This window comes from Venturia canescens, chromosome 5 (genome assembly GCF_019457755.1).
Source record: "Venturia canescens isolate UGA chromosome 5, ASM1945775v1, whole genome shotgun sequence".
NCBI classification, from domain to species: Eukaryota; Metazoa; Arthropoda; class Insecta; order Hymenoptera; family Ichneumonidae; genus Venturia; species Venturia canescens.
The window spans coordinates 13,778,923-13,803,471 of NC_057425.1; the positions used below are offsets into that span (position 1 = coordinate 13,778,923).

General features: G+C 42.6%; 2 protein-coding genes across 8 annotated transcripts in view; both read right to left on the reverse strand.

The window, feature by feature from the left end:
* Positions 1-44: 44 nt before the first annotated feature.
* alpha-Spec (alpha spectrin) lies at positions 45-10,296 on the reverse strand. Of its 3 annotated transcripts, XM_043418915.1 has the most exons (8): positions 10,236-10,296; positions 9,826-10,135; positions 5,241-9,089; positions 4,729-4,773; positions 1,762-4,289; positions 1,086-1,519; positions 704-870; positions 45-605 (listed from the first exon to the last, which is right to left on the reverse strand). In XM_043418915.1, the coding sequence occupies exons 2-8, from the start codon at positions 9,973-9,975 to the stop codon at positions 477-479; spliced, it is 7,302 nt and encodes a 2,433-aa protein (XP_043274850.1). In that variant the 5' UTR covers positions 9,976-10,135; positions 10,236-10,296; the 3' UTR covers positions 45-476. The 3 variants fall into 3 exon arrangements, with proteins under 3 accessions (XP_043274850.1, XP_043274852.1, XP_043274851.1); XM_043418917.1 differs by lacking the exon at positions 4,729-4,773; XM_043418916.1 differs by lacking the exon at positions 10,236-10,296 and having other exon boundaries at positions 9,826-10,148.
* Positions 10,297-10,871: 575 nt separating this feature from the next.
* Eip74EF (Ecdysone-induced protein E74) overlaps positions 10,872-24,549 on the reverse strand; it is a 180,610-nt gene continuing 166,932 nt past the window's right edge. For all 5 annotated transcript variants that reach the window (XM_043418721.1, XM_043418720.1, XM_043418719.1 and 2 more), the window contains one exon: positions 10,872-15,401. In XM_043418721.1, the coding sequence (XP_043274656.1) occupies positions 14,845-15,401 (557 nt within the window). In that variant the 3' untranslated portion in view covers positions 10,872-14,844. The remainder of the gene's footprint in view (positions 15,402-24,549) is intronic.

Here is a 24,549-nt window from a genome sequence, read left to right on the forward strand (position 1 = left end):
TAAAGGAAAGGAGCTGTATTTGTTTTGTATAAAACGACAATAAATTTTCATTTTTTCCTGTATTCCTATATATATTTATATTCAGATAACAAGCTACAAATATATGCAACGTGTAAGCGATTTCATAGAAGCTCTCTATAATCGTTCGAAATTTTGAAAATTCTGACATTTCAATATGTTTTGTCGATATTATCGTGCATTTCGTACTCGATAGTCATAAAAATTGTAATACAGAAGGTTTGGAGGGCAACAACATGCGGAACATGAAACGTGCTGATTAGCAGGAGATTCTTATCGATGGAATTACTGAGTTTTTTTTGCTCTCGCGGAGCTGAGCTTCTTAAGCAAAAAGTTTCTTTAGCAATTTCTGGATTCGAGTACTTTTGTTCGTGTTTTTCATCATTTTTTTTTCTTCTACGAACGATATAAATAATTAAAAGTAATATATAATTTGTTTATGCTCGAAAAGTAACCTGTTAGTTTTGGAAAAGAGTACGAGTAAAGTCTATGTAATCCAAGGCGGCAGTTATCGGTCTTTCGGTTTTCGGATCCACGTACGGTTTCATTCGCGCGGTACAATAATCGGCCATCTCCTTCGTGAGGTTCTAAAAATTGAAGAAAAAAAAACATTGAACATTAGATCAAATTAGGAATACGACGAATCGATTTATTTGCAAGGGCGATCAACGATTAATATATTTACCGCGTAAAGTTCCTCCTTCGTTACGTAAGGTCGATCGGCAGCTGTGATTGCCCGGAAAGCATTCTCGATTTCCTCCGAGCTTTGTACGTTTTCTGTTTCTTTGCTTATCATGAAAGCCATGTACTCTTGTAACGAAACGTAACCGTCGCGGTTTCGATCCACGATATCTGGAAATCGAATAGAACAATGAACGATTTTTGAATACTCTGAACCATCGAGTAACTCGACAGAATGGAGATTCCTTAAAATTGCAAATTTAAAAATGTTGAGGATTTCAATGAATCAAATAAAATTAATAAAGCGATGTCGAAAAAGAAGAATCGGTTGAATAATTCAAAAAGCAAAGTTCAATGGGAAAATTTTATTTGTAATATTAATTTACCGAGAATATTTTCGAACTCTGGATCAGGTTGTCCCTCCTCAACCATCGGTAAATCGTAGCCAAGAGCTCGGAGGCAAGATTTGAATTCTTGGTGATTCAACCGTCCGCTCTTGTCCTTGTCGAAGTGCTTGAACATCATGGAGAATTCCTTGAGAGCATCCTCGGAAACGCCGGATTGATTTCTCGCTTGTATCTGTTGTTCCAAATTATGCTGCATTCGCATACCAAGTTGATCGAGTTGATCCCATTGCTGCGCAAGGCCTACGGTACTGTGCTCGGTATAACGGTTGTCCAGGATCAAGTGCTCCTCTAGTATGGCTCCGAGGTCCTCGATCTTTTTCAAATCTTGACGCCGCGCTCGAACTTCTTGGGTCTTACGCTTCGTCGCTTCCAATTGTTGTTCCAGGGAGCCTGAACCTTCCATCATCGAAGTTCTGCGAGCGGAAAGGACAACGGTCGATTATTGTACAGTTGACAATTAAAAAAATGAAGCTTTTGAATAAAAAATTATTGAAAATCAATTTTCTCAAATTGTTTAAATTGTAAAAAAAAAATTGAAATCGCCATTTTCTTACTAAAATAAAACGTTTTTCAACGGTTTCGATTGCATTGTAGTTAATTGTTTCCTGAGATTTTTAAAAATTTCAAAACAAAGACGATTTTCTTTCGAACGAACCTCGTTTCTGCGAGCCATTGGTGGAAAGCGTTAGCGTGTTTGGCGAATTCCTTTCTCAGTTTATCGTTCTCTTCTTGTCGTTGAGCTTCCTTGGCAAGTTCGACATCGCGTTCTTTAATGATTTTTTGTAAATTGCGCCACGTGTCTTCGAGAGCTTCCATGGTGAACCAGGTGTAAGGATTGGGTCCAACGTTGAAGCTTTTGATTTGTCGATCGAGTGCGGCGAGTGCTTGGAAATCGGCTTCGGCGGAGGACAAACTGGCTTGGAATTGTGCGTGGGCTTCGCGCAAGGCTCGAATTTCTTCGATGCTGTTGCAACGTACGGGGTCGGTAAGATCTTCTTCGGCGTTTTCGAACCAGGAGTTGAAGGCAGAAGCTTTTTTCGCGAAGGTCAGATATAATTCTTCGATTTGACGGAACTGATCTTGCATGCGCAACAACCGTTGTTTCCTCGAGTCTGAATCAGCGAGTAATTTTTGCCAGCGGGTGATAACGTCGGCGTGACGTTTTTGGATGCTCGCCGTTTGATCGTGGCCGGAATCAACGAGCATTTCTTTGAGGGAGGTAATATTTTGGATTCCCTCGTGCTCAAAAGCGTGGAGACCCGCGTCGAAAGTTTCCTGTTTCGTCAAAAGAGTCTGGACGGTAGACAAATCGCGTCCGAACTCTTCGGAGCGGACGTGAGTTTCTTTGTCGGCGATCCAAGACTCGACGACGTCGGCTTTCCACATGAATTGAAGATAAGCCGAGTTGTCGTTGAGACGAGTTTTCCTTCGAGCGGCTAAAGCTCCGAGCTGCTCGAGTTTGTTGCGCAGCTGAGTACAACGTTGGCCTATCGCGTCGGCACGATGATTTCCTGCTTTTATGAGATTTTCTCCAGCGTCACAGATGTCAACGCACCGTTCGCCGTGAGCTGCGAAATCGGTCTCGAATGCGTCGTGTTTCTTCAGCAAACCTTGAACCGCAGCCATCGTGTCGCCGTAATCCTCAACAGACAGAAGCTGCTGTTTTTCCGTTATCCAAGCCTCCTCTTCTTCGACTTTGGCCAAGAATTGTTGATACGTCAATGACTCATCGAGCTTTTGGCCACGATTCGCAGCCAATTGTTTCAACTCGGCCCAGGCTTGGTTGAGAAGTTTCAATCGCTGCTCGATTTCCGGCACTCCCAAGTTCGAAACGTCCATCAATTTTTCTCCGGCTTCTTGAACAGCTTGTATCGCAGGCTCGTGGCTCCCGAGTTCAGCTTCGAGACGCTTGTGCTTTTTCTTCAGATTTTGTACACCCGTCAAATCTCGACCGTAATCGTCCGAGCCGACGAGCAATTTCTTCTCCTTAATCCAGGACTCTTCGTCGGCGATATCGCGGAAGAATTGATGGAGGGTATTCGCCTCGTTGAGACGAGCTTGTCGGTGAGCCGCAAGATTGCGAATCCTCTCGTAACGCACGTTTATGCTTTGTCGCTTTTCCTGTATACCAGCCGCGTCGAATTGTCCGCTGCCGATCAACGAATCAGCTTGCGCGTTCATGTCCTTTATCCTCTCCTCGTGAGCTTGTATGTCTGCCTCAACGAGCTGGTGCTTTTTCATAAGATTTTGCACCGAAGCAAGATCTTTACCCGCGTCTTCGGATGTAAGGAGACTCTCGACTTCGCCGAGCCAAAAATCGAGATCTTTCACAGCTGCGATGTAAGTCCGTTGTTTGTTCGCTTCTTTCAGCTTCATCGATTTTTCCGTTGTTTTTTGGGTCAAGTATTCCCATTGATCGGCGATCGAGGCCAAACGTTTCTGCACAGCGTCCTCGGAGCCGGCGCATTGATGTTTTTCTATCAGATTGCCACCCATGGCCAAAACCGATTGGATTCTATCGGCATTCGCAGCTAATTCGGCCTCGAAAGCTTGATGTTTCTGGTGTTTGGATTGAATGTTCGCCGGATCTTTGTAATTCTCCTCGGTCGCGAGTTGCAATTTTTCGGCTATCCAATTTTCCATCTCGTCAGCGTCGCGTGAGAACTGCTGAAGCGTTTGTGATTCACCCAAACGAGAGCGTTTCTCGATGAGGGCGTCTTTGAGATGACGCCAACGATCCAAAACTTGACAGCGTCTGTCGTCGATTGGTTTTGCCGCGTAATGCTCCGCCGCTATCAACTGATCCGCCAGAGTTTGCAAAGCTGCGATTTTTTCTTCGTGCGCGTTAATCGCTTTGTCAAAGTCCTCGTGTTTCTTTATCAAAGCTTCGACATTGTCGCTGCTATCGACCGCGTCCGCGCTGCTCAAGAACGCCTCCCTCGCGCTCATCCAATTCTCAGCTTGCTCGCAATCCCGACAGAATAATTGCAGCTCCAAATTCTGATCCAACTGCATTCTCCGCTGGATCCAGGCCTTCTCCAACTCCTGACGCGCCTCCGCCATTGACTCCAATTTCTCCTGTATCTCTACGCTCGCGTAGTGACTGGATTGCAACAATTGCTGGCCGAAGAGTTCGAAAGCTTGAAAGGTTCCTGCCCTCGCGTCTATTTCCATGCGATGCTCCTGCCATTGAACAAAAATTCATCAAATCGTTAGAAAATTATTAAAATCAATGAATCATCGATCGTGGCTAATTGTTAGAATTCTGCGAAACACCGCAATCCAACTTTACCACTGCAAAAACGTGTTGTTAGAACTTTGTAATTCCTACGTCAAGACAAAATTCAACCGGCACAAAAAATTGTCTTCTGCTTTGTCAGCACAAAAAATTTAAAACAATACTCTATGCTACTAGTCCAAAACGATTGTTTTCACGTAAATTCGAAATTCATATGAGACGACTCCCTGAGAATTCTGATGCTGTTAATAAAACACTCTGAAAAATTGATAAATAATCAACGCAAAATACTCCCAAATCGAGCGTCCGAATTGCTTTTTTCTATATGATATTTTCAGAAAAAAAACTGGAAATCTGTGAAACCGTGGCATGCTCGAACGGTACCTCTGGACGTATTCCGTATCGCGCATCTATCTCTGCTCTGTGATTCTACAATTAAAATGACTTGCTGGCGTTACTCAATTTTAATAGGTTTATCCTTAACCAAGAGGCATGTAATTGATTTTGAAAATAAACATGGATGATGTGTAATCTAAATGGAGATTAGACAAAAATCCATTCAAAGTAAAATATTCAGGGACGAATCGAGTGCTCTTGATTGACGAATGAATTTTCTTTAGATTCTGATTCTCTAATGGCTTCCCCTCGAGTCGTCATGTCTCTTTATCAGTGTGAGCATCCCCAGTCAAAAATTAAATCAAACCAAAACTCTGCTATCTAGCGATAACATGACATTTTTGAATGATTATAATTTCAAAATGATGTGAAAAAATATAATGAAATTGCTGTGCGAGGGAGTTCTGACGAGACCAAAATTTTTGACTGGGAATAGTGTCAGGCAAAGGATTTGTGTCAGGGAGACGAAAAAGTGTGACGATTGAAAAAGGCATTACTACCTGATGGCGTTCGAGAAGAGCTTCGGCCCCGGTGACGTCGGAAGCAAGTTCTTCGGAGGCAACAAGGCCCATCATTGAGTTGATCCAAGCCATGAGATCGCGATAATCGCTGAGGAAGCGTTGGAGGTCATAGGAATCCAAAAGTTTCTCTTTCCTCGAGTTGGCTTTGGCGGTAAGTTGTGTCCATTCCTCGTTGATTTCTTTCTGTTTGGCGTAAGTTTGTTCGGCAGTATCGGGATGAGATTGCATGAGGCGATTAGCGGTTTCGTCAAGTTGTTTGATTTTATCGCCAAGTGCGGCGAGATCGCGTTCGAGCCCTTCGTGTTTCCTTTGCAGGGCTTGGACGCTGCGCAAATCTTTGCCGAGGTCGTCGTTGTTAAGGGCAGCATCTTTTTCGCGTATCCAATCCTTGGTCTCGTCGACGTCGCGATGGAAACGTTGGACTTCGTGAGCGGATCCCAACTGACTGGCTCGCTCGGCGGTGAGTGTTTGGAGACTGCTCCATTTCTCGTTCAAATCTTGTATTTGGGTTTGAATTTTAAGAGCAGCTTCGGTTTGTCCAAGGCTCATAAGTTGAACAGCGATTTCGTTCATTTCGGCAAGACGAACTTCGTTGGCTTTGAGGTCAGCCTGGAAGTCATCGAATTTCTTTTGCATTACCTCGACTTGTTCGAGATCTTCACCGACGTCCTGAACCTGAGCGTGATTCTCTTTGTCCTTGATCCAGGTGGCCAATTCAGCGGCTTCGCGTACCAGGACGTAAGCTTTCGCGGTCTCGTTCAGTTTGTTTTGGCGTTCGCGTGCCAAATGAATGAGATCGTCGTATTGAGCTTGAATCTGAGCTTGTCTCGCGGCGATGGAGCTTTGTTCTCGAGCCAAATTCTGTTGCGAAGCGCTCAATCCGGCCTCGGGTTCGACACGCTTTACATAAGCAGCTGGCACGAAGCCTTGGCGATCGTTGACCTCGACCTTCCACCAATCCTTGTTGTTCGAGTTCAAGAGCGTCAGAGTATCGCCTTTTTTCATGGAAACTTCGCGCGGTGATTTTTCAGCGTAATCGTACAGGGCGACGACGCATTCTTTCCCGGCAATGTCGATCGTCGGTGTTTCCTGCTGGCGACAAGCAGCCGCCTGTTCTCCGAGGGCAGCGATCGTGCTGGCGAAAGCTTCCAAGTCACTGACAAGCGCTTCGTGCTTTTTCAGCAGCGCTTCGGAGCTGTCCTCGTCCTTGCCGTAGTCAGCGTTCATAACGATCGGACGTTTTTCCTTCATCCAAGACTCGGCCTCGTTCGCATCGGCGAAGTATTGATGGGCCTGGAGAGAATCGTCGAGATCGGTTTTCCTCTGACGAGCTTTTTCCTTGAGCTGCCCCCAGTGTTCGTCCAGAGCGGCGAGCCTCTGACTTATTTCCTCCGCGGCGAAATGCTCGTCCTGCAACATTCTTGAACCGGCTTGACAAACGGCGGCTACTCGAGGCTCGTGATTATTGATTTCGGCTAAAACAGCTTGATGCTTCTTCTGAAGATTTTGTACTCCAATGAGATCGCGACCACGATTGGTGCTCGCTGCGACAGGCTCTTTCTCCCTGATCCAAGCCTCCTCGTCTTCGATGTCACGGAAGAGCTGTTGAACTTGAAGCGAATCGAGAAGTCTCTGTTTCCGGATGCTCATCGGTCGCTGAAGCGCGGAATATCGAGATTGCATCTGTTCCTGTTTGGCTCTTATGTTGTCAGCATCGAAATGACCGTTGCTCACGAACTGTTCAGCAGCTTGAGTGATGCTTTCGATGCGGTCGGCGTGAGAGCCGACGTCGGCTTCCAAGAGCGCGTGTTTCTTCTGTAAATTCTGAACACTCGTAAGATCTTTGCCGTAATCTTCGGACATCAATTGTCCCTCGACTTCGGAGAGCCAAAGTTCGATGTCCTCGACGGTGCGATTGAATTGTTGCTGCTGCGATGCTTCCTGCAGTTTGGCGCCTTTCTTCTCTGTGGCTCGAGTCAGACTCTCCCACAATGTGACGATTTCGTCGATGCCTGCTCTTATGCGATCGCTCGCGTAATGTTCGGCCTCGATCAGCTCCTGGCCCGTCGAAACCATTTCTTCCATACGAGTTTTGTTCGCGTTCAATTCCTGCTCGAAATTCTGATGCTTCTGTACCTTGCCGTTGAGATTCGTCGGATCGAGGTAACTGTCGTCAGTCGCGAACTTCAACTTCTCGTTGACCCATCCCTTCGTCTCGTCGCAGTCGCGCTCGAACTGTTGGAGCTTGTAAGCATCCTCGAGACGACGACGACGTTGGGCCGACTTTTCGAGAAGAATAGCTCGGCGCTTGAGAAGCATGCGACGACAATCGGCGACGTCGTCACCCGCGTAGTGACCGCCTTCGCACAATTTTCCTGCAAACTCGTCGAGGGCTTTGATTTTTTCTTCCTGAGCTGCGAGGGACTTGTCAAAGTCCTCGTGTTTCTTGATCAGCGCCTCGACGCTGTCCAGAGAGTCACCGAGGTCCTCGTTGGCCAGGAAAGCTTCCTGTTTCGCCATCCAAGCGTCCGCTTGCTCGGTGTCGCGATAGAACAATTGTAAATCCATGCATTGCTCGTAGAGAATGCGCCGGGTTTCCCAGAGCTCGAGGAGCGAAGATTTGTCCTCGGCGAGCGAATCGAGTTTCCGGGCGACCTCCTCAGCGGCGTAGTGTTTCCTTTCGAGGAGTTTGTTGCCAGCGAGAGTCGTGGAATCGAAGCTGTCAGCACGGGCGTCGATTTCACCGCGATGCTCGAGATGTCGTTCGACGAGAGCTTCCGCACCGGCGACGTCTTTGGCGAGCTCGTCGGCAGATATGATAGCTCGCATATCGTTCATCCAGGACACGAGATCGCGGTAATCGGCGAGGAAACGATGAAGATAATAGGATTCGTCGAGCTTGAAGCGCCGTTCTTTCGCCTTCGCGGTTAAGCTCTCCCATGATTGTAAAATCTCTGCTCTCTTAGCTTGAATCTGTTGGGAATGATCAGCTTGATGGATCGCCGCGAGACGATCAGCTTCGGCTCCAAGAGTCGCTACTTTGTCTTCCAGAGCGGCGAGATCGCGTTCGATTCCCTCGTGTTTACGCTGCAACGTTTGTACGCTCGCGAGGTCGCGTCCGAAGTCGTCGGACGACAGGACAACGTCCTTTTCCGCGATCCACGCCATTGTTTCGTCCGCATCGCGGTTGAATCTCTGAATTTCGTGAGCTCCGAACAATTTCTCTTGGCGCAGAATCGCCAGTTGTTTCAATCGTTGCCAAGATTCGTTCAACTCTTCTTTACGTCCGAGAATCTGATCACGTTCGGGATGCCCGTCGAGAAGGAGTTTGTCCGCGAGCTCGTTCACTTCGGTAACGCGGTACTCCTGACTGGCCATGTCTTTTTGGAACTCGTCGAATTTTCTTTGCAACACTTCGACGTGCTCGAGATCGTGGCCGAATTCGTCGGTCGTCACAAAAGCCTCTTTGTCGTTTATCCAAAACATCACCTCGTCGCAGTGACGAAGAAACTGCACGAGGACCAATGCCTGCTGCAACTTCAAACCTTTGTCCGCTAAACGCGACAACAACAATTCCCAGAGACGGTGAAGTTCCTCCAGACGCTTGCGAATCGTGTCGCTCGAAAAATGGTACTGCGCTATCATCTCTTGGCCGGTGTTGTCCAATAAAACTATGGCATTCGAATGCGCTGCCACTTCTGCCTCAAAGGCTTGATGCTTCTGTATCTTCGCTTGAAGATTCGTCGGGTCTTTGTAGTTCTCGTCTGAAGCTGCTTGAAGCTTCTCGTAAATCCATCCTTCGAGCTCGTTAGCATCACGTTTGAAATACTTTGGGAAATCAGAAACAAAAATTAAAAAGGTACGAAGAAATCCTTTCCGTACAAGTGAGCCGATAATGGCAATGAAGAATAGTCAAAAACTTATTTGAATTCAAATATTCCATTTCCTTCAAACTACAGTGAAAAATTTGTTTAAAACACCAAGAATTTCTAATTTCAACAACAAAGTCTTGTTTTCTTATTCCAATTGACCTAACTGTTGAAAATTAATTGTTTTTTCAATAATAATAACATTAACAATAATGATAATAAAAATGAAAATGCGGTTGGTACGAAATAAAATAAACCCCAAAGTTAAATTTCTTTTGAAAATCTCATTGTCACGCACGGTCAAAATAAGATTGCATAACATAAAAACAATTGAAATTTCAAATTAGTAAATTTCAAAAGTAGAACATGGAAATGTAAATGAAAAGAAAAATTCAAATAATTAGTCAATACTTTGTGACTCATCATTTGAAATAAAAAAAAATTATTTTGTTTTTGAATACGAAAAAAACAATATTATTTTTGAATATGAGAAAAAAAAACATACTGCTCACGTATACAGGAGAAACGAAGTACAGTACGAAATTATTGTGAACTTATGAGCAAAGATTTGTCGATTGTTCAATCGGTTGGTACGATTATTAATGAACGACCCTGTTTGTTTGCATTGATAACGGTGTCGTCATCGCGATAATAGTGAGCTGTCGAAAAAAAAAGGAATGATATCATCGACATACCTGAAAGCGACGCGAATCCTCGAGTTTTTCTCGTTTGTGATGTGCCTCAGCTTTGAAATTGGCATAACGAGTGAGTACTTGTTCACGACGTTCCTGAATGTCCTCAGGATTTTCGAGGATCTTAACTTCCTTAGGTGTTATTTGATCCATGATTAAGAATGGATTTGATACAACTGTTAATAACTACGAACACCGAGTTGTCAACTCGCGTTCGAGTGGGTCAAAATGGCCGACGGGTGTGGCAAACGGGACTCGAGTCGATCGATAATTCGGTTTTGGTACTGCGTACTGCAAGATTTTACACTTTTTCCTGTAATCCAATGAATTCCGGAGGTTTCGTTCACTTTAAAACAATGATTGTTAGGTTTTTTCAGTACTTTTTAACACTGAAAGATGAGTAGTTTACTCACGTTTGTATTCGTTCGATTTGACGACTGTCGTTCGACACCGGCGCTGCACAGTACACTACTGTTATACACGTCTGCTGTGCGCAAGAGCGTCGTAAAAATTTCCCCGCACTTCTCTCCCCGCACCCTTTTCCGGCATTACGGTATGGCGCTGCTCTCAATTAGGTAGAGAGTACCGCACTCTTTAAATGCCTTCTCTCATCCGTTCTATATTTAGTCGTTACGTCAAGCCTTCCAAACTTTTATTATCGCCCAAATGTCATGGAATAAACTATGGTCAAAGGTTCTCTCAAAGCGAATTTCTATTCGATAAAAACCACTGATTGTGCAGTGGCCTGTCCAAAAAAATTATCACAGCTGTCAAAAATGTATTTACAAGAAGCCTTTCAAACTCGGAATGGCGATCATCACGGCTTCACTCCAATGAATATTTTGACTAACCAAAAAAGTCATCATAGATTTTTGTGAGCTATCGAATTAAATTGATAAAATCAGTAACAGGGGAAAATGGTTGATTGAATTGCCCTAAACCCGAGAGAGCGTTTGAAAAAAATGAGAAATATATGCAATGTCATCTTTCTGCCTCATTTTTCGAGTTTTTCGGTAAGTTGCAAATATAATGAAAGGAAGTCACGTGTCTATGATACAGTATTCTTTTTATTAAATTTCACCTACAAACAACGAATCACAGAACGTTACATTAGAGTTCCTTACGTCAATCCATCGTATCTCATATATATATATTTTTTTTATACAAGTAAAATCATCATACGAATTGTATTTTTTTCATTTTATGTTTTTATTATTCATTAACTCTATTACAGTTAAAGTCTTACGATTTAAAATATCTCGTACTGTGTAATCAAATGTTATGTATATGTAAATTTTAAATGACCTAAAAATAGGTATATGTTTACTGTTGTAATATCCATTCATCGTTTCTTTATCATTAATTCTTTTCATTTTTTTCCCATTGATATTCAATGATGTGTGTGAGTGAGTTTCATTTTTTTCGTTATAATATTTTCATGTCTCGTGTGTTTAGAAGTGGTATTTTTTTCGTTTTCGTATAGGTACTTGTTTTTTCGTCGATTGTACTGTTTTTACGTTATATTTTTGTATCTCATTAATTTTTTTTTTTTTTTTTCTTCAGTATCGTAGCTATTTTATATATAACATTATTCACAGATGCGACGTAAACATACGATTTTCGAGTGTATTCTCAAATTTTTCTTTCAAACGTACCAAAAAACACGACTTTAAAAAATCTATTTTTCGAAACGACAGGATTTTGGGCGACATTTGAACCATTCATTATTCTGTATTTCTTTATATATTTCACTTATTATGATTTTTTTTTTTTTTTTTTTTAAGTACTGGAACAGAGTGTGTACGTGGGACAGTACTTAACGATAAAAATCGTGGAAATTCAGATTTTTTTTTCAGCAACAATCTTTTGTTTCTTGGTTTCTCTTCGTTCGTTTGTATTGTTTGTTTTTTTCTCTCGTTAAGAAGGCAACGTTTGTTTAATACGTAAAGGCAATTTGTTTTGTATCATCGGTAATGTCTGGCGTCCCGTAACATTATTATGAACATTAAATGATTTTTGTTTCCTTCATTATTTCTTTATTTATTAATATTCATTTAAATTTCTCGTATCAACATCAACAGCTTTGTTTCATTTTTATTTCGGTAAACATTTTCGTATATTATGTTTTTCGTTTTTCTTCTTCTTCTTCTTCGTGTATCCTGTGTGTACGTGTGGCAAATGCAAGGGACAGTTTCAGGCATTAATTGGCAGCACTGGATCCACTGTATTTATAATATTTCATGTATTTTCATTATTTCCTCCACATTTTTTCTCCATTACTTTTTTTCTTTCACTTTATCTACTGTGTATATTACGATTGAACTTGTGAAATGAAGGGAAATAAAACAATGAAAACTATTGAAAGGCTGTTGTCTTGAAAGGACCATGAGTGTCAGAGAGCCTTAATTCCTAAAAAGTAACTAATTTATATGCAGTGTCGATGTGTGTATTTTGTGTATCGTTATGATTTTTCAATTATCTCACTCGCTTACGTACGAAAAAAAGGTATCATGTGTGTTCTCGCCCACTTTCCTTGCTCTTTCTTCTCATTTTATCTCTCTCTCTCTCTCTCTCTCATTTATTCCATTCGAACAATGCTTTTTCGACATAAGTATTTCTTTTTTGTTTTCTTTCTTTTCGTTTCTTCTTTAAGCGCATATCTATATACAAAATTACATCCTATGGGACACATTTTTTCTCCTCTATACTCCCTGCTCTCGTTTAACCATTAATTTTCCTTTACTTTATTTACTTTTGTCTTATCTTTATGATTTCTTTTTTGTTTTTTTTTTGTTGTTGTTGTTTTCACTCTCACGTCGGCCTCCCAGGGCGTAAATAAATAAAATATTATTCTAAGGTATCGATTATTATTACACGACCCCGGGCTCTCGTTCGACGATCGAAGATGGTCCAATTTTTTTTTCCACCCTCGCGACATCTTCAACTTTCTGCTTGTGTGTGTGTATGTGTGTGTATGTGTCTGTCTGTATTTTTTTGTTCGTATTGGGAAGCTTAACAAAGTGTGCGTTTTGAATATATATAAACATACAAATTCATATAAATATCTGTTTGAATTCTTCGTTTGTTCGCTTTGTTTATTTTTTTTTTTTTTTTGTTTTCACGAAGCACGATCAGAGTTTACGGACGACATATCAAACACAGTCTGTGTGTGAGCAGTTAGATCGCGTTCAACGGGATTGTACAAACTGTACCCTCGTAGTTAATCCGTTACACACTCTTATTATAGTCGTATAAAAAAATTTCCATTATCTGCTTGTTTTTTTTTTTTTCATGTTTTCTTTTTATTTTCACATCGAAGAAGTCGCAGGGAATCAGACAAATAGTTTCCATCCTTTTTTCGTGCTCAAGTAGCACCGACGTGACGCAAAATCTCACAGAGACACATTAACACGCGCCATTTACTACATAACATACAATATATATTTATATAATATATATATATATAATATTCAATAATATTATTAATAATAATAATATAATAATATATGCATATGCTAAAGTTATATTTTATATAATATATACAGAGATATATAGATAATGTCTGTCTGAATAATATCTATGAACCATCGTAAATCTAAGTATTCTTATTTAAAATTTTTTTCATATTTTTCGTATTTTTTCTCTCTCTCTTTCTCATCGACATGTTGTTTTGTTGTTAAATTATATTTTTTGTCTCTTCGCTAAATAACATTCTTGGACCTCGTGTGTAATAGCCAGCACCTTAACATGATCGTTGAAAATACAATATTTTCAGCTCGATTTTAATTAGAAAAAAGAACACAAACGATAGTGAAAAACGGTATTTTGACACTCGTTTGTATTTCGAAAGAATAATATTACAAGCCCTCTCCGAGTCCCGATTCTTGAGAATTTTTTCGTCTCCTTTTGTCCCCCCTGTATCAGAGCCAACATTAATATCACTTTTCGTTCTCCGTTTTCGTAATTTTTTTTACGTTTTTTCGTTTCTTTTCTCTCATTTAATTCCTTAAGCGCTTTGTTTAAACCTCCAAACTCCTATTCACAGCCCACATTTCGATTCGTTTGTTTCTTTTTTTCTTTCTTTTGCTAAACTCTCTCTCGCTTCCAACACTTTCATCAACAATTTTGTTTCTCCTTCGCTCCCACATCTTTTTCTTCTAATCTCACATTAATCGTCAAATGTACAATAAATAATTTATATAGATTTCCGAATTTACAATTTTTATCGTCTACATATTCGTTTTTTTTTCTCTTTTGAAAGAGTTAGAGAGATAGAGGGGAGAGAGTATGAGAACTAAATCGTCTCTATCGTTCACTAATCGTTTAAGTAATTTGTCCATAGCTTCTTCGGGAATGACTTTCGTTTGGTTTCATTAATGATTCATTGTTATCGGAACAACAATTTTTGCCACTGCTATCTTGAAAGTTTGTCGCTTGCTTAGAAGATTAAAATAAATTTAAAAAGAAAAAAGTAAAGAAAACAACAAGAGCAATGTACAAATCAAAGGTCGAAATTGACGAGAATCGATCTCGCGCACATATTATTACAGACAACGACGACCAATAATTATGTATAAAAAGCATCGAGAGCTTTTTTTTCCCTGCGTTTGATTGACAAAACGGAAATGGTATTTCGATCCGTATTTTCGTATTCGTATTCGTTTTCTTTGCTTTTGAAAATATATCAAGATTTATACATTACAAGGAACAACGGAGTCAGAGAGGGCGATGAATCGTTTGAGGGATGTGCCACGTCGGCAATCTTTGCTGTTCATAATCATGTTGCTGCGGCTGCTGCTGCTGCTGTTGATTGTTGTAGGAAGAGTTTGTCGACAATGACCTCTCTCGTCTCAAGGGCAAAGTCGGGGACGAGGACGACATTGAATATAAGAGAGTTTTGTTTTTGTTCCCCTTTGAGTAATTATCATTATTATTATCGTAATCGTAATTACTATTATTATTTAAACTCGTTGACTTTGTAGCGTGATTTCCGAGCTCCCTGGTCGAAGGGCAGGCCCTATCTCACGCCCCCGTACAATCGATTTCGACGATGTCCTTCGGCACATCAACGAACTGATAAACCAATCTCTGTCCATCCACTTTGGCCAATATACCACGCTGATAATAATATCTCAAAGCTCGTCCCATCGTCTCGTAATTCATGTCCGGCTTGTTTTTGTGCAAGCCCCAAAGTCTCGAGACCGCTTTACTGTCCACCAATTTGAATACACCTCTCTCCCGATTCGTCCATTTAATATAACGCGGACAATATTCACGATCCTGCAACAGTTTGAGCAAAAATTCCCACAGATACGTCGTCGAGCCTTCTCGCGATTTTCTCTTCACCGCAGCGCCCTCTCCCTGGCGCGGTTTCTTCAGTTTGTTCTTCTTCGGTCGCGGCGGAAAACCCAACTCGAGAAGATACAAATCGTCCGATACCGAACTCGTCGCCGCTTGAATCACGCTCGTCGGCACTCCACCCGGACCTCCGCGAGGTGGACTCGGCGTACACGCTGTCGCGAACTGGCCACCCCCACCGCCGTACATCGAATTCACGTAGCTGTTGTAACTCTCTGATACTGCAACGACAGAAACAAACAATATTTATTATTTATCTGATTATTTTCCGTTGAAATTTTTAATTTATTAACATTAGTTTATTAATTTTCGAGTCTTCAACAAAATTGACGTTTTTGGACGTTTCAAAATCTTTGAGTTGAAGGATCAGTCACCTAACCTCACCTCGAATTTTCGAAATGAAAATTCTCCGCTCCCCGTTTGACTAATCAAAAAAAGGCTCGGTCAACGGACGCGGAAAGATGGAAAAAATCCGCTGACAGGGGCTTTTTTTTATTGATCAAACCGTGTCGCAGATATTCAATTTCGAAAATTGCAGCTATCTCTCTCGCACTCACGGTGGCGAAATAGCGACTGCTCCATTACCTTAAATTTTTCATCGAAATTCTGATCAATTCATTTCTTATTTGTTGGAATTTATTTATTTAACCACTGATTAACATAAAAAGTTTTCTATAACGCCAATATTTTTCAATTAATTAATCAATAATGTCGATCAATGACAATAATTGATCGAAGCGAATTCGAGAGTCTTGATATAAAACTGACAGAGTTCTACGTGATCATATTCCATTCACATTACCGACAGTCTCGGGGTGAGACAACGATATAAAAATTCACAATTCAGACGCGAGATGGCGAAGCAAGCGGCGTTAAAGAGCGAAGATCGCGGGAGTCGAACGTGACGTAGCAGAGACGTCAGGTTTTTAGTGCATTTTGCGTAGGTTTACACATGACCGACGAATCTAGGACGTAAGCAATCATCTTACTCATCCGTGCCTGTCGGCACACAGTTAAACGGTGAATACGCGTCTTTACATTTGATTCATGTACGGAATGTAGATATAAAATAAATCTCAGGAGGTTCGACTGTGAAATAGGTGATACGAAACAAGCGTGAAAGTCCTGTTTCAACAGCGTATTAGAACGTTGAACAGCTAGACTGTTAGAATCTTGTGTTTAGCGGTGATGGGTACAGGAGTATCAGCGGAGTGGGGTAATGGGAGTTACGACTTCGAAAGAGCGTGAAAGCGATTTAAAGCGTTGTCAACAGATAAAAAAATGGAGGAAGAACGACCATCGTATTGTTCACTTCATTTTCGTGTTTAAGGAGTTTCGGTACAGAAGTCAAAATATTAAGAAATTGATCAAATTTGGTGATAATGTTCTTCAACATCAAGTGCGAAAACTCAAATTTTTTCCAAATTTTCTTCTACTTAGTTATCGAGTAATTACGCATTAAAGCAGATTTCTCATGCCCGGAATGTATACCTACATATATGGAAACGCTATGCTTATACACGTAAACTTTAGTGATCAATTACTCGATAACTGTGTAGAAGAAAAATCTTAAAAAATTTGTGTCGTCAAATTTGGCACTAAAGAATATGTTCGCCAAATTTTATAAAATTCTGAACTTTTTGAATTTTTAAATTGTTTTAGCATGGATTAGCATGGCAACACTGTATCGCCTGTACCGAAACTCCTTAAGAATTTCGTTCAATTTCTTGATTAGAGCGTCCGAAATAAAACGAGAAAATTATCGCGTTTTGGGCCTTTGTAGCGCGATCACAAGGATTTTTGCGATCTCTGTAGAAGAATTTTTCATTTCGTACAATCGCCGTGTACACTTCCTACGCGTAATACAAGCATAAATACTTTATCTCAATTGCGCGGGGACGGGTTTTCTCAACAGGTGCATCGACGACGAGGTTATGTTTACGTATTTGTATAACGCCTGGGGATTAAGGCACCTCAAGGAGTGATGTATCATGACGAGCGCGCGTATAATGTACAAGTGCGAGAAAGAGACAAAGAAAGAAGATCTTCGCGCTCAAGGAAAGGTTTTAAAGTGGATTTGCAAAGCGACACGTGCATGAGAAAAGTAAATATTATCTCACGAAACGACGGTCGATTGAGTTGATCAGAGATATAGAAAAATATCGTATCGATTGAACGAATCTGAAAACAATTCGAATTCGACCGTCCATCTTTGATTGCCGAGCGGATTTCTACGAGATTCCGGCATTTCAAAAAAACTAAACGTATCGTCTTGGCATGAGTAGCCAGGGGTGTAAGCTCCAAGGGATTCGACATCAAAAAAATGTCGCGTGAAAACAGCGTGTGGGGGGGGGGGGGGGAAATGCGAATACGAATGTGTACAAACACATTGTGTGAATCGCGTGGTAGAGGTCGAATTTGAGAAATTTACGGAACACATGAATTCGGTGAGACGGGCCTGCCCCCCGAAAGTGAAGAAATTGCAAAGAATTCGTTCCGCGAGAGCTAAATCCACGGTAGAGTAAGGATTGACATTGAAAATGTGAGGAATTGAGTTCTTTTGTTCGCGAGTTATAGTAAACGTGTAAAAATGCGTGTATATAGTGGATGAAGCTGGGAGAAAATATACAGAAAATGGCAAAAGTCGAAGAAGATTGGCCAAGGAGGGGGAGCGGGGTGATCTCGAGGGTTCAGTAGTCGCGTACGTACGTGTGGTGGGGTTAGAAAACACGTATATTCGCGAACGACATAGAGAAAGAAAGAGCTAAGAGCGAGAAAAAAGTGGCTAAGAAGACGGAGGGAAGAGACGAGGAGGGGGCGTTGCGGGCGGGGGGAGGGGGCAGGCCGGGCAGGGGCGAAGACGAAAAGAAAAGGAATGGAAAGACGAAGAGGGAGGAGGGAGGACGAGGTGGCGGGAAAGGCGGTGGTGAGCTGCCTGCAGTATGATAGAGGACTGACCCGAGCCAAGGTTGCACGGTGACGCCATCAGCAGCTTCTAGTGCATAATAGCGCGAGTGCAGAGAGCTCTTCGATGGATATATGTATACAAAGGTAAAACAGTCTCGGTTTTCAACGAGCGAGTCATTCTCGCGAAGAATAACTGCAGTAGGATCACTCGGTCTATTTTTATAACCCTACTTTCAAATAGTTTCGCGGACGTATAGATTTAAGAGGAGCAATAAATAGAAGAAAATATGATTTTTAATGTGCGTTTCAAACTGCCCGTTGTAAGACGCTTATCTTCGAAGAATTCGCTTCCGCGAGTATTTTCAAGATGGCGGTAAAAAACGTAGTTTTTTAACGTTTCGCTGAAGCGTGTGACGCGATTGGCTCACCATTGGCAGCCGAGCCAATCCGGATTCGCGTAGTATAACCTCCGTCTGCGATGATCGGTGCTGCCAAAAACGAGGAAATATCGACGAAAATTTAAGTAATCAGGAATACAGAGCCGTTGAAGAGAGCGAGAAAGGGAGAAGTAGAGAAGCGCGGATATTCAGGCGGCGTATCGAGCTCACTCTTGCGAGGGGACGCTTAGATGGAATTTCCGTCGAATTTGCAAGGCGCTGCGTTTCGGCACGGCGTTGAGGCTAATAATAACCTCTCTTCGCGCATTCGCAACGTAAACTGGTGTTACTTTTCTCTCTCTTATTCGGTGGGGTGTGTCTCCCGGTTAGAGAATCCCCCAAAGAGGCCTACTCGAAGTTAGCAAAGGCTCCCGCGTAGCATTTCGACGAGTGAGACAGCAAAGCGTGAAAAAAATAACAAACGGAAGTATCGTAATCGCGTCAAGAGTTTCGCCATTAGGGAGTGAGAAATAACAGCGTGTTTAGATTCGCGTTCGTGTGTATAGAAAGACCGGGAGAGGACGTTAGCCCGCGGACGAGTGAACAAGCCGTACACGACTGCCGGCTTACGAGCTAGATGAGTCAATCGTAGAGCTTTCCCCCTCCCATTAACTCCACGCGTCACAGTTTGTCTAGGAGCGCCTAGTGGCTAGTTCGTAATGCCGTTTCTGATATGCCCCCCCGTCTTCCTAGTAAGCGCGATGCTCGGTGTACAAGCCCTCTTGCCGCTGTATACTTGTTCGCGTCATTCGGCTACGCGGAGGAGGGGAGAACCGAGGAAAAAAGTTTGTGAGAGAGCTTCACTGACCTATACCACGGAACGTGTGGTAGAGTGGCGTGAGACACCGAGGGAGCGAGACAGCTGCCATTGAACGACTTGCTCCTTCCCACTTTCACCATCTCCGGATATGCTTGTGTCGTCATCAATAATGTGTATAAATAAATTCATTTCTCAGCATGTATTCGTGTTTGTAAATCTCTGGAGGAACAACGCGATACCAATTTTTCGAACGTCTTTTACCAACAAAACGCTTCGTTTCCAGAGCAAAGTTATTTGTTATTAAAAAAAATGGATTTTCTCGATCAATTTGCCAAACAATGTCTCGTCCACTCATGAAATAATAAACTTTCGCTAGATTTTCGAATATTGTCGCATCAAGCGTTTTTGAGGCACGATTACCAACCGACCAACTAAACGTCTTCGATTGTTCTATCGTGTCCGGAGGCTTCCGCGAGAGACATCGAGGGTGCTGCTCGCCTAGCGGAGAATTTCCGAACTACGGTATTGTAGAATAAGTTATTTCAGAAGGATCAAAAAGCGTTCTACATCGAAAGGATGGAAATTTATCTTCAACGTGAATACGAAGCTCGAGCATGCGGAGCAGTGGACGTTTCAAGTCGTAAGTAATTGCACAGACGTTTACAACAGTGGCGCACTTCTCGATTGGAATTGATTCCAAGTGTCCGTGATTATAATCGCGCAGTATATTCGTTCAAGAGACAGGAAGTTTAGGCGAGAATTCGCACAACGACACTGCCGAGATAGAGTGCGGGAGGGAGGGGGGGGGGGGGGGGATTGTATTCGCACACTTTGCGATAGCTATTGCGCTGAATCCGCAACGCCGACGAAGATTTGTGTTAAAAATAGAGAGGAAGCAAAAAGCTCCGAGGAGGCAAGAAACTTGTACCTCCCGCGCTCTCTCGCTCTTTCGTTTATTATTTTGTGAGAATTTAGCGCTAGCCTCTCGTGGTCGGAAGTACAAGTATAGCGTAAAGAGAGGGGGAAATTGAGGAAGAACGGAGAGGGGCGGTGGCAGAGTGGGGGTTCCAGGGACACTCGGTGATCGTCGAGGTTCGCGCGCCACCGTAAACGAGAAGAAAGGGGAGGTTATGTGCCTCGTTCCGTTCCTGTTGCGCCCCTGGTGGCGTGCCAATCGACCAGGGGAGCAAACGAGGTTAAAAAAAACTAACAATAATAAAAAGGAACTGCGAGCAGCATATTACGCTTCGAAAGTAAGGCATAGACGAGGCCCTGTTATACGATCGTGGGGCGCACAGATGGAGCGAAACGGAAATCGAGAAAGGATAGAGATAACAAGACTACATTCTTCAATGCGCATGTATGTATCTATAGCCCTACACGTCTGCGTATATTTGCACATAAATATATATTTGCAGATATGCGCCAGAGATAATTGCTCGGGAAGTCGTAAGCTCCCTCCGACGCTCGATTTAAATTCTCTCGAGCTTCGAATCCCCTCAATTATCTTATTTATCTCTATCCCTTGTGAAAGCCTCCGTTTTCTTTTCCTTTTATTTCCACGTCGTTAGCGCGTTTTGATGCGCTAATGCGCGTTGTTATCTCTGGTCTACAAATTTGTTTTTTATTTCTCTTTTCCTCTCTCGGCATACTCGACACTGTCCCGACAGTCTCCTACTTTGTCAGGGACCGTTTTTGTTGCTTACGAATTTATCGACAGACAGAGGCGAGTTCAGCGATTTTTTTTCGTGAAATCGTTTGCTTACGAGGTACGTCTCGCGTCTCTGAGATTTATAGTTTTTTTTTTTTTTTTTAATACGAGTGATGAAAAAATGATCCACTCCGCACAGATGCAGAGAAAAAGCGCACACGGTGAATCCGACATTGAGATCGAGAGTATAAGAGAGATAAGGAGCCTGCAAAGCGATCTCGAATCGCGGAGCACACAGAGAGCAGGGCAGAACGAGGAAAGAGGGAGAGAGAAATAACGGACGAGAAGAACGAGGAAGAAGAGGAAAAGAAGAAGCTGAAGACGAAGGAGAGGAGAAGGAGAAGGGGCTCGGTAGAAGGGGAGAGTTGACCTTCAGCTGCGCCGGGAAAGTCAGGCAGTCACTGACCGACAGACTAACTTAACTGCTCTATCCTTCTCCTCCCTCTCCCCACTGCGCTTCTCGTCCAAAGCTCGATGCGCGCCGCAGCCGCGCCATTCGCAACTGGCTAGTCCGATGCACCGTCCCACAGACAAACCCATACTTCGATTCGCTCACATACACTTATATAAATATATACACACGAATTATGGTGATTTATATGGGCCGTTTTACGTCGACATCGTCCAAGTTCCAAGTAAATATTTGTCAGATTTCACTTGACTTCTTTTTTAATCTCAACCTTCAAATATTTCGAAAAATTCTCCAACGAATTTTTTCTCTTGTTTCGTCCCTTCCATTTAAGGAAATCGAAGCGATATATGTAGGACATCATACGATGAATACATTAGATTTTATTATTCCAAAATAATGAATTGAAAATTTACGTGAATCTTCTTCAATAGCGCTTAATTGTGTGCGTGAAAAATTTGAAGAGGTTTCACCGCCTGGTAATCGAGATATTCGTTGTCGATAATGACAAGGTTAAACATGGTCTCTTGTGGAAGCTTTCAAAAAATTGCAAACTTCAACAATAAATATCTCAATTTCACGACGGTGAATCATCCACACATCCCGCCAGAAGTTTAATACTGTCTTAAGCTTTCTGTTTAAAAAATTTTCATGTGCAAAGTTGGAAAATAGTTTCAACATAAGATACGCTTCAACCTCCTTAACGACGCTGAAGTTTGCAACGTTAGAGTCGAGTGGAATGAAAGAAAAAAAAGTTTGTAGTTCGCCAATTTTTTATTTCACAAAGGTTCAGATTGAAAAACTTAAATTTGCGAATTCGCCAGGGGACGAAATTGGAAAATGGCTGGAATTATTTGAGTTTTTTCAGATCATTTCGTTGGGCTCGAACGTTGCGAACTCCAGCGTCGTTCCATTTACCAATTATTATTCCACCGGATTCGAAATTCCATGTCTTCATCTTTCATTCGCGTTGGAAGAAATTTTGCGAATTATTTATATTCGAGAACAACCGCGCGCGAATCCGGTTCAAATATTGCTTCGATCGAACTTGCCACAACTCGACTACGTGCAAATCGATCAAATTTTTTAAACGAAACCTCAATCTTGGGTAAAATTTCAATAAGTAATTGAAAGTCCATAGTTGTCTTTTCGGTCGAAAAGTAATCGAAAAAAAATATAGAGTTGAGACAAGGCAGAAAAATGTAAAAGAAAAACTGACATTGACAGTTCGCCATTATTCTTGCGAGTTCTGTCAGTTTCCTAGGAAGCGGTGAGTAACGAAAAAATTCTTAGAACCCCGCTCGACATTTCGTACAAGAAAATAATAAACAAAGAGCGAGTAAATAGTGGAATAAAATTCGAGTTGAAGAGCCCATACGGGTCGGAGAACGCGCGCGACTAAAACTCGGAACGTCGGACGTTCTCAGAGAGTGTTTATCTTCTCGCTCTTTCGCGCTCCGCGATAATCGTTTCTGTCTCTTTTTCTCGTTCTCTTTCTCTGTTGTACCGAGGGCTGGCTTATTTTCTCGCTATCCCGCTTTCGCAGCTTGGACTCTTCGACCCTTCGTCCTCCGACAGAGTCGTGCACCTCGTCAATCCTCTTTCCTCCTTCTCTTCCTCAGTCGCGTGTTCCCCCGGCGGAGCTCTCTCCCGCTTGATCCCCCAGCGCCCTCTCCGCACACGAGCGCGTCTCTCCTTCCTCGTTATTCTCTATCTCGTTCTCTCGTTTATTCCGGCTCTAGAAACGACGAGTCTCTTTTCATTCTCGTCCAACGTTCTCACTTTCGTTCCTCGAGACTTCTCTCCTCCTCCTCGCACGTAACCATACATACGAGAGCGTGTCCGTATCATCGTTGCATGAAGAATCTTCCTCTTATGTTACCCTACTGCCTGGAGCTCTCGCTATCTTTAACCCCGAAACGGACACTCGGAAACCTCCAGTCAAGAATCCCCTTTTTATTCGACCTCCTCGTTCTTCCTCGCTGCTAACAAACCCACGAGGGGGGTGGGGGGGGGGGGGGGGGGGGGGGGGGGGGGAAGGTGTATCATCTTTTCGGTGGCAACGAACTAGGCGAATGCACGAGACAACAGCCGGGAAAGCATGAAACGAGAGATCCTAACCTCACTTTATACAACATTTATTTCACGTTTGTGCCTCCCGAATAGTTTGTTTGTTCTTTAATTAAGTGAAGGAGGGAAAAATATAAATTTATGTGAGCTAACCCCGGAGTTCGAACGAAGTAGAAAATTATTCGTGTCTGACAGGACGAGTGTTTTGTCTACTGAGAGCGTAACGCCCAAGTGTTCGTCATTATAGTCGAATGCTCATTCGTATTGAGCGTGTTTTCGTGGGATCCGGAAGTGAGCCGCGACGCGGACGCTTCGTACGATAATGCGGGCACGTATTCACAAAAAAATGTGGCTATCGATGAGTATACGGATTTATATAGACTTGTAAGTGTACCTGCGATCATACTCGCGTAATTGAGATTTTCGCGTCGTCGGGGTTTGAGAAAACTTCGAAATTTGTATGTTGCGTACGAACGGAATGGAGGAAAAGGTGAAGGAAGAGACGAAAATGTCCGCGACGTTCGAAGAGAGACTCCGAAGGGGAGTGGGCGTGACGTCTTTTCCGTTCGTGTGAGCTCTTTCCCGTGGTTCACCGTAGCAATATATACAGAAAGAGAGAAAGAAAGGAGTGGGGGAGGGGGAGAGAGAGAAAGAGATAAAAGAGTAAAGACGTGAGCGAGGTCAGTGATCAAGGCTCTCCTTCGCTTTTCTTGTTGCATTCCTTCACTGCCTGGCATTATATTGCACTCTGTGAAACGTGTGTACTTTGCCCGAATCAATTCCAGCACAAAACAATTAATCCTAAATGGATACTTCGTGCTTTCGATCGTTAAGAAATGAGCAATAAATCGTGACACTGTTTCTTTCGGTTTTTTTTTATGGTGTCAAGTAGATTGTAAACGGTGGCTTATTCACTTTCAGTTTTATGTTCGTGTTACGTGGAACGAAAATTCTCGAAAAAACCTCTTTCCCGCTAATATTCGTAAGCCCGTTTTCACTTGTTGTCGACGAGCTCCGAGACTTTGGTGCTTTCCATAATATGTATTTACGATTGAGAGACGCAGAAACTCTTATC